Source organism: Lotus japonicus, chromosome 5, assembly GCF_012489685.1.
Source record: "Lotus japonicus ecotype B-129 chromosome 5, LjGifu_v1.2".
In the NCBI taxonomy this organism is placed as follows: Eukaryota; Viridiplantae; Streptophyta; class Magnoliopsida; order Fabales; family Fabaceae; genus Lotus; species Lotus japonicus.
The window spans coordinates 22,723,742-22,734,384 of record NC_080045.1 but is presented as its reverse complement, the minus strand read 5'-3'; the positions used below and the strand labels follow the sequence as shown (position 1 = coordinate 22,734,384).

Here is a 10,643-nt window from a genome sequence, read left to right as displayed (position 1 = left end):
AGGGAAATGGCACCCGTCGTAGTCTTATGGGATGTTTAGCCAAAGCCCAAAGCCACAAATAGAGATGCCTCACTCACTCTAAAACCATCCAAAAATTTAATAGCCTCGACAACCACCTTCATAGAAGGGTAACACACAGAACGAAAACAAAAACGACGAACCAACCTCTTATTTCTCTACATGAAAACATTCACCAGTTTCTCATATTGTGAAAAGAGACGTCTGATTTGGCCATAGCTGACCACCTCCGCAATACCATCAACAAAGAGACGCATGACCTACCAACCCTGGCAGTCCCTGATCAAGAACCACTCACACACCATCATCCTTCGGTTGTTCACCTTGACCCTCTCCATGTCAACCTCAGTCCCGCCAAGAGACGAACCCAGACCAGTTGCACAGCCACCACACGCTCCTCCACCATAACCTTACATTATCTCTTTTAGTTTTATTTAGGAGAAGTCTTTGTACATTTTAACCTCTTCTTCCAGGTTCATCTTGTACTTTTCTTCTCCTTGGACTTTGGACTTTTAGAAATACGATATTTGATCCTCTAGGATTAGAATTAGGACTATTTTTTGTGTTCCTTTAGGTAGCGTTTGGTGACGGAACGGAATAGGACATAACAAAACGGAACGGGACAAAACAAGATGGAACGAGACAATAATTTCTGTCGGTTGTGTTCGGTAACTTCAAGTCATTAGAACAGAACCATGATTTTAATTACGTATATAACCCTGCATGTTTAATATTTGATTGAGGAAAATAAATTGAACTCAATTGAACATTATGCATAGAAACCGTTTATATTGCTTACTTCATTTAATAATCACTTATTTCTTAAAATAATCACTCATATATTATTTAAGTTGTTTCAGTATGCTATTCAAAAAAGCAGAAACCTAATTATTTATTTAAGCTATTTTAACTGTGTTTGTTTAGATTAAAAAATATTAATTTTTAACTCTAGAGTTTTTTTCATGTTTAGAGATTTTGACAAAAGCAAAAGTTGATTCGTGTTTCACTACTCTAATTAAAAATCACTTTTTTTTATCTCCTCTCATCTATTATCATAGACTTTCATGATAAGCTTAAGTAACTGTTTCAAATAATTTATTTTCAGCTTCAACTGAAACAATGATTTTTCGATTAAAAAAGTGATTTTTTCAAAATAAGTCGAATCAATCGCACTCCAATTGACTCCTTTATCATTGCTTACAAAAAGTGATTTTATTTTGAAAAAATAATTAATTTTATTTTAAGCGATTTTTTTAAAAAAGTAGATTTTCATTTAACTTTGTCTACAAATATAATAAGTGCTTTCAGTTTTATAAATGTTTTTAAATTTTTTAGATACAAAAAATTTCAAATATAAATTAGGAGTATTTTTTACCATACAAAAGTTTTAAGAGAGAGTTCTGTTTCGTTCCCTTTAGTTCCATCGTGGAGCTTTTTATCCCGTTTCATTCCATCTAAAAAACATGACAAACACATAACATAACCCATGGGTCCTGTTTCGTTCCGTTTCCACCGGTCTACCAAACGCTACCTTAGGGACTGTATTAGCGGGGTTCGTCTTCATTTCGCAATATTTTGTTTTGCACATGTCCTTGAATTTTACCTCCTATTCATTTTATATCCTAACGACTTCCTTCATCTTAAAATTCCCAGAAATAAGCTCATCGAAGTACAGGGGAGGTGAAGAATAAACGGTGATTAGATTTCTCATCCTTACTACTAGATTTCAAACCCTCATTTTCGGATTTCTAAGTTCCTAATTATTTCGGAATTTTATATTCCGAAATTAATTCGGGATTTACATACCTGGCAGTGCAAAATACAAAGTAACATTTCACTTTTAAGTGGGAAAATAGATTTCTAATGAGTGGGGTGCCAAATCCAATCCCCGAATAAACACATCCATGAAATTCCATAACGCATACACATAAAAAACTTTGTCCAAGAAGCAGTTCAACAAAAACCGCACTGAAAATAGAGCACGAATAGAAGTTAACACCAGATCATAAAAATGAAAGACAACCATGACAAATACAAATCCAGACTACCAGATTAACTAACTACTGTGGATCTGAAGCATTGAACACACAAGCCTCAACAGAAACATATGAAAATTACAACATCTTCCACCACATTTACCAAGTTTGTCAAGTTGTTCACCGAGAGTAGCCTGGACTCCTACTCATGCTTCTACTATAGCTCCTTCTGCTGTAACTCCTACTTCGGCTGCGGCTTCTAGATCCATAAGGTGAACCAGAGTATGATCGCCTACCATACCTTCTATCTCTTGGTGAGATTGACCTGAATCATAATGAAGGAGGCCATTCTAAGAATGCCAACACTGCAAGTAGTATACATCACAAATGAAGAATCAGTTAAAAAGCTAACTTTAACAACATACCTTGAATATCGCCGCCTTCTCGGAGAAGGTGTATAGTCTGGACTACGTGAATAGGTCCGTGCATAACGCGGGGAACGAGAATACCCACGCGGAGATCGCCTATAATCATATGACCGCTCCCTAGCACTTCAAAGTTCAAACAATAGCAATTTCAAAATGACATGATAATATTTGATTCAATCATAAGCAAACAATCAACAATCTATATCCTTACCTATGACGCTCTCTTGCCCTCATTTCTGCAGGCTTCTTTCTGTTTTCTTCGGCAAACACCACAGTTAACTCACGACCAAGAAGAATTTGACCGTCCATGTGATATTTTGCATCTGCAGCATCAGCGGGATCCACATATTGAACAAACCCAAAACCTCTTGGATTCCTGTACCATCAGATCCAAAATCATCAGACACACCATATGTGTGGCGTGATAAATAAACACACCTGCATGCTGAAGCTGGGTTGGTTGCAGATATCCACAAATGGAATCCAGACTCCAAACTCTCACAAGTCATACCTCTCAAACTCCATAGAATTCAATAATAAACACCACATTAATGCTAACCTTGTAGAAGCCAAAGTATTGAGATGAAAATCTTCAAGACTTGAACTTCTTCACAATGAATTCAAACTCAACCTTCCGAATCCTCCAAGTACACTAACATCAACCTGAATAGAACTCTTACTACCTGATTGGTGTCTTCTTCAACATGACACTCTTATTACTTCTTTCTTGTCTTCAACACAGAACTCTCACTACTTCATTCTTGTCTTCAACTCTTTCAATAAAACAACCAAATCCCATAAAATGATTGGAGTATTAAATCTTACAGTTAAAGCAGTGACAAAACTAAATGCACACAAAAAACCACTAAATCTTTGCAAAATCCCAGGTCAGGAATGGAAATTTTCAAAATGGATAAGAGTGGAGTTGATCCATTTTTCTGATATTATAAAAGAAAGAGCGCTTCCATTTAGAACGCTTGTTCTAACTTTCAAAACACATCAGAATAGGAAAAAGAGCAGATTATGACAAGTTACACTGGAAAAACATGCTAATCATAACTATTTCCTAACATAAAAAGTATACAGTGCAAAGCTCTCATGAATAACGAATAGATCTTCAAAACAACATTAAACACTTTTTCCCCTAAGACTATATGAACAGAGACCCTAAATAAACATGAGAACAGAAGCCTAAAAATATTTCAAAACCAAATAAACCATGATTCAGCAAATGAAAACACTCAAACAAACTCACCCAGTATAATAATCGCGAGGCAGATAAACATCTTTGATAGGACCAAAGTGGCTAAAGGGACCATGCAGATCTTCTGTCCTGCAAAACCAAGCATTCCAGTTAAAATTTCAAATCAAATCATAAGCAATAACACTAGCACTGCTCTTCCTACACCATCATTCTCTTTCAACACCCATGATTTCATCAGATGCAAAATACCAACCATAGAAACATGTCTAACCTGGTATCTCTGTGCAGGTTCCGAACCAGAAGACTAGTAGGCAAATCCCTTTCCCTTCCACGGTAGCGGCCCTTAGGGCTAGGACTGCGCCTTCTTCGGCCGCCGTAACGCCTTGGAGGTGAGGGACTGTAACTGTAGCTTCTCCCCCTCATGGTGGTGATTGTTGATTCACCTTATCTATCACCAAACGTAAGCAAATTATTGAAGACAATGTTGAAATCGTAGAAATTCAACGAAATCAAACACTACAATGACAATTTTCATAATCATAGAGGAAATTCAAACCCTAATTTCAACCATTTCCAAATCAACAACACGAAAATAGAGGATTACATGTAATGTTTAAATGCTGATAGAAATTGCTACACAAGATCGTGGCAATTGTGGTATGATCGATGCAATGAATTGAGAATCAGTGATCAAAATGCAAGGAAGATTGAATCGGATGAATACCTGCTTCGCAAGGTTTCGGATGAGAAGAAAAAATGTTGTGAATTGTGTGATCGTATGATTCTCGATCGTGGATTCGTTCTTTATATTTGCAACCTCGTTCTTCTGGATTCCAGAAACTTCTCCGGCTATGCTTTGGTACATGAGGTTGCACGGATTACTGTGTAGAGTCTGTTTTAAAGATGTCAAAATTACCCACACCCATGGATACCCGCGGATAAAAACCCGTTATGGGTAAAATTACCCGCACCCACGGGTATCCACGGATTTATTTAATGGATATTTCTACTATTCATTTATTAATGGAGCGGGTACGAATATTGATGTATTCATACACATGGATACTCACCCGATATATAAAATACTAAAATATATTTTATATCTGAAAATTATCTGAAAATCGTCCTCAGACTTTCAAAAAACAAATTGGACTCATCCCTCCGACGGCCTCAAGTCCGGCTAGTGGCTTACGTGGCTGTCCACCTTAATCAATGAGTCCTCATGTAATTTTTTATATATTTAAAATAAAAAAAATTCCTAATTATCTGAATTAACCCAATTATCCTAAATTAACCCTAAATCCCCAAATAAACTCTAATCAAGATTCAAGATCAAGATGACCCATTAGCACGAACAGTTGCTCCACCATGGTTCTGGTAGTGATGATGAATTGGATCCTCAGCACCATGGTTGCAATTCCCATTGCCATTGATTTCAGAGATGTTGCTATTGTTGTTGATAACAAGGTCATGATTTTCCTTTGCAAAAGAGCTCTTTGCAAAACCAGCATTGTTGATGTTGTTGTTGATTTCGTTGCTACCATCTCTCTTCCCAAAAGTGTTCTTGTTGTTGTGCATCCAAACTTTGAGAACCCATCTTTCAATTCCAATCTCGTTGAAGAAATTCTGAACAAAATCCTCGTCCTTCTTCTGCATTTCCACCCAACTCTCTCCTGAACAATAATAAAAATTATACATAGGCTCATTAATTGACATGGACAGCCACATAAGCCACTGGCCGGAGCTGAGGCTGCCGGAGGGACGGGTCCAATTTGTTTTTGAAAGTCTAAGGATGGTTTTAAGATAATTTTCCGACGAGGGACGGTTTTCAGATTTCGCTCAAAGTTCAAGGACGAATATAGTTTTTAACCCTTAAAAAAATTGACAAACTATTAGTTGTCATCTAAAGTATTTATCTCTTTTCCCTTTCTATCTCACTTTAGTAGTCTACCATCATGGAGCATACACAAATTTTTATTGTTTATATATTGAGATTTAAGTAAAGAAAATCTCTATCTTGAGAAAATGCGCGCAAAGAAAATAAGGTACGACCATATTAATAAATTGTTCATTAACTTAATTTAGGGTATGTAATAAATTGTTCATTATTAATTTCTTTAAGAGAGTTACAAAATTATTGTGGTGGCATGGCATTTGTATGCCACCCCCTATCTCTGCCTCTGGTTAGAGAGGTATCTCAAAATATTTTGAGGAATGTGAGGTTTGAAATGTAATACATTCCCAAGTTTGGTAAAGTTTTAAATTTTTTATTCCCGAGTATGACAGATTCTCAGGCATGTAAGTGACACATAATTTTATAAATTTTATTCTGATCTCAAAGAGGGAATCTTACATTTTCATGGGAATGAAAGTTATTTCCCACTAATTTTCCTTCCATTTGTTATGAATAAGATGACCATATGGGCTTGGGCCATGTATCTCCTCTATGGGCTTGGGCCATTATCTCATCTCCATGTAATTGACCTAGTCCTAGTGCTATAAATAAAGGAGACTGCATCAATCAGCCACACCTCATTCGACATAATCACTTGTCTCACTCTTGCATTCTCTCTTCTCCTCTCTCTTCCATCTCATGCTTATACTTTATTCTTAATACGTTATCAGCACGATTGTTCTTCATCTCCTCCTCAAGAATTAAGTTCTTCATCTCCTCAAGTATCAAGCAAGTGTGTATCAATTTTTTTAATCTTGTTTCCATCTATATAGTTTGAATCCTAGTGAGTATGTTCAAAATATGAATCCTGAAGATTCATAGTGTAATACACACATGGTTCCAGAAGAACCCACTTTGAAATTTTTTATGAATCCGATCTAGAAGAAAAAAAATTCTTATGAATCCTGAAATTCATTAGAAGATTGAAGATCTGGAACACAATTTAAACTATGAGTTCAGAATAACCATGGTATGATGTACTCTAGTCATGGATCTAGAAGATCCATACCATAATATACATATGGTTCCAGAAGATCCAAATATGATATATTCTAGATTTGAATCCAGAAGATTCAAGCACAAATAAACATGAAATATGTTCCACAAAAGAAATTGTGAAAGTATAAGTATCAAGATTTCCTCCGTTCATATGCAATATTTTAGTTGTTTGCCTTGCATGATAAAACCAATGATTCCATGATCCTTTTTATCATATTGTTTTACGAAACTTTGATTACAGATAAATAATATTAAGTTGGCGCTTCTAAGTTCTAACTCTAGAACTAAAATGTTGCATATACCAAAGGCTGAGGTTGAGGAAAATCAAAGTTCAGATTTTTATAATTGTGCCATAGAGTACTGCCGTACTGGTGCTTGGTATTGCTAGTTATTCTGAATAAGAGAAAACTGGAAGGTAAACATACATGAGATATAATATTTCATATACCAGGTACCGTATATGCAAAATTAAGGAGATAGTGATAATATCATGTATAATTGCTTTAATTATTGATTGACATATATATGGCCTGTCTGTGTCCTTTCTTATAATAGAAGTAAGATAGCCAGAAGGAAGAATACACAAAAAAGAAAAAACGTTTATTAATATTAATGCCATTAAAAAAAAAACATTCATTAAACGTAACATTTTGCTTCTGGTCTATGGACTTTATGCAATGGATTACCTTTTGATTTTGAAAAAAAAAATTATTAAATGTGTTTTAATAGCATTCATTTTCTATTTAGCTGTTATTGATAACACAGTAAAGCCATAACTGATCAGTTTTTGTTTTTTTTTTTTTCATATTCGTTGATTTTTTTTTTCAATTGCATTCAATGAGTTTTTTTTTAATACTCACTATTCACTATCAACGTTTTTTTTTCTTTCTATTGAATCATATATGTTTTGAATTTTTTTTTTCAATCTTTATATTATTGATAGTGATATCCGATGATGCATAACATATCTCACTCATGATAGAAATATTTTGGATCTATTTTTGTGATTGAGATATTTCTTGAAGTAAATATCTTTTTCAACAGGTTCTCCAAAAGCGCTTTGGATCAATTTTATATATTACTGTGATTGAGATATTTCCTGAAGCAAATATTTCATCTGAATTAACAAATGTTGTGATATGTTTTATGTTATGAAAGCATGATTAATCGTCCCTGAAGGACATGTAATGATATATACGATATTGTATGATGACTCTTCAGAAGAGGTAGATGAAATCTCAAACAAATATTTATGGTAATGTGGTGGAAACTCACACTTGACGGGGAGAATGTTGAGAATTCAAGTGTGATTTAGAGTCTCTCCTATTTTGAGCTCTTCAATTTCCCCAAATGGTGATATCAAAGTATGAAGATTAAATGAAAAAATGTGAAATCCCTGAAGGATTCATAATGCGAGAAAATATTATTTGATTGAAGCATTATTTTGATTAACGAAGTTCTTCATATGGAAGAAGTGATTATGATTGACATATGACCGGTTAGACCATCCGAGTCTTATGACGCGAAAGTCTATTTCTCAGTTGTTGTTCTCAAAGCCAAAAATTAAAATTGTGGCAAAATAAGGGGAATTCCCTATGACTCTTGAATATATTTGATGTGATACATGTGCACATATTCCGTGTTTATCGATGCATCGACTTTGATAGAGTGAAATTTCCAACCTTGATCAAGTTGGTACGTGACATGATTTTGAATGTCGAGTTGCACATGTTCATGTATGAAATGATCTAGCAAAGATATTTAGCTAAATGCTTTTTATTTATAGCTAGACAATTATTAAGAGAACAAATGTCCTTATTCTTTTTGGACATGTGATGTTGCTAGTAGCAACATCTATATGCATCAAGTCAATGAGTCATTATAATTCTCCCCATTGCAATTGGTTCTTGTCAGGAACCTAATATCTCTCATCTAAGAAAAATTTTTTGTGAGCTATGTGTTCTCCGTTGTCCAGCAGACAACACTTAGATGAGATTAAAGAAAGCTGAGATTATGTTATGAACTAGGATGTTACCCGTGCGATGCACGGGGGTCTTCATCGCTAATTTTTTTATGTTTTATGACTAACCAAAAATTTTAGCCACTAACTGAACGAATCATCCGTGGAGAGGGGTCTTCATCCTTAATTACATAATCAAAGTTAAATCCATGAAGTCATAATGCAGGTTATTTTCATCATACCAATGTAAAAAATTATGAACACTATATATGAGAATTTCGTAAATATTCTCAACACTTGCACTCGATCATTGAGGTGTATTTGTGGCCGTTTTTATAGCACTAGATGTAAGGCCCTAAGTTCAATTTGGAACAATTTTATGGAAGTTCGAATAAAATTGAAGTTTTAGTTAATGTTTGATAGCTGGCAGATTAGAACTGTCAACTCGTGCGAATTTTTAGAGGGTCTTAACGACTTCATTTGGGAAAACTTCCTTCATGAGAGTTGTAGCCCTTTAAGTCTAGAAAATTCTCAAAGTGGAATCAGGTCATTCCGACCTCTGTAGCTCGAGATATCATCGGTTTAGTGACGATGGTCCTGGCTGTACAGTACCAGCGGATTTAATTGATGTGTTTCCTTTCAATTCCGAGTGTGATCGTGATATTACTAAAAAGGACTGAGGTTTTTGATTAGTTTCAGTTCTGAGTAAGTTCTTAAGTGATGGGGTCAAGGGTTTTGACTTGGGTTGGGCTTGAAAGAAAACAAACCCTAGCCCAAGAGAGGGGACGCAGGCTATGAAGGGTCTTGGGAGGGAAAGGGTTTCTTTTCACACTATTCTGAAGAAAGAAACCTGGTGCACTTCTGAAACACGTAAAACAGAGGAGAAAGAGTGAGAGAAACTTTCCCCTTGCACCCTAGCCGTCACCGTCCCAAGCCCTACCACCGTCGACGTGTTCGCACAAGAGGGAGAAGGAGTTCGCGAGCGAGAGGGAGAGAGGAAGGTCACGCGTGGGAGAAGAGGAGAGAAACCAGAACCTTGCTCTTCACTTTCATCTTTTCTTCAAGCCTAAGGACAAAGGTAAGGGCTGGTTCTAGGAATGGGTAGGTTCTTTAGGGAATATGCCATGAATTGCCATGAGAAACAACTTGAGTTTTGGACTGTTTTTGCATGATTTCCTGTACATGCTTGCTTGCTGGAATTTTTCTCTTGAAAAGCCATGAATATGATCCTCAAACGTTGTTTATGATCTGAATCTATGATTTTATGCGAGTTGCCATGGTATTTGTTAAGTTTTGTGCTATTTTACACTTGTTATAACATGATCCTTGCTAAATGTTTGGTTCTGAAATTTTGAGTAGATATTTGGGTTGTTGGGGCTGTACCAAGATTGCCATGATCAAAGGGGAAGGAAGGAAAATTATTTTTGAAAACCATAGAGCCATGGGAGTTTCGCTGCCAGTTTCCTGTACTGGACAGCGGACTTCAGAGCCCCTTTTTACCTGTTTATGGTCATCAAATGAAAAAGTGATTAAAATGAAAGTTGTAGATTTTCGAAATACCTTTCCAGACATATAAAAATCATAATTTTTGGTTTAGTAATGTGATCTGGGGGTCGTGTTTAGTAACTGTCACACCTGCTGTCTTCCTGTTCCGGACAGTTAGCTTTAAGGCCTAATATCACCTAATTCTGGGACTCAAATGAACAAGTGTGTAACTAGAGAGTTGTAGATATTTAAAATAGCTTTCTAGAAAGGTATCATACGTGATTTTTGGTTGAAAGATGCATTCTGTGGCTCTATTTTTGTGAAAGTTGTTTCTGCGGTCAATATGTTGAAGTTGCGATGATATATTATGCATGAGTGAATGTTCTTGCGTTCCTTTACGTGGATTATATTTATTTTCTGAGTTAATGGTTCAAGGGTCGCTCACCTAGCCGTAATTCCCTTGTAACCCGTGAATGTTGTGTTGTGAAGGTTGTTGTATAAAGAGTATGATAAGACTCTAGGATTGATTTTAGAGACTTAACAAAGAGAAAAGTGTAATAAACTCGCTTGCAAGTAAATGTGAATAATTGGACATAGGTCTGGTGAGGACTATGGACCA

At 35.7% G+C, this 10,643-nt stretch overlaps 2 protein-coding genes across 2 annotated transcripts; both read right to left on the bottom strand.

Moving 5' to 3' along the window:
• Nucleotides 1-1,825: 1,825 nt before the first annotated feature.
• Nucleotides 1,826-4,497, bottom strand: LOC130718452 (serine/arginine-rich SC35-like splicing factor SCL33). Its single transcript, XM_057569047.1, has 6 exons — nucleotides 4,351-4,497; nucleotides 3,898-4,074; nucleotides 3,678-3,755; nucleotides 2,634-2,798; nucleotides 2,420-2,545; nucleotides 1,826-2,319 (listed from the first exon to the last, which is right to left on the bottom strand). Exons 2-6 carry the CDS (start codon nucleotides 4,047-4,049, stop codon nucleotides 2,175-2,177), a joined length of 666 nt encoding a protein of 221 aa, XP_057425030.1. The 5' UTR covers nucleotides 4,050-4,074; nucleotides 4,351-4,497; the 3' UTR covers nucleotides 1,826-2,174.
• A 461-nt stretch (nucleotides 4,498-4,958) lies between these two features.
• Nucleotides 4,959-5,282, bottom strand: LOC130719323 (zinc-finger homeodomain protein 10-like). The gene has a single exon (XM_057569944.1). It carries the CDS (start codon nucleotides 5,280-5,282, stop codon nucleotides 4,959-4,961), a length of 324 nt encoding a protein of 107 aa, XP_057425927.1.
• Nucleotides 5,283-10,643: the final 5,361 nt, after the last annotated feature.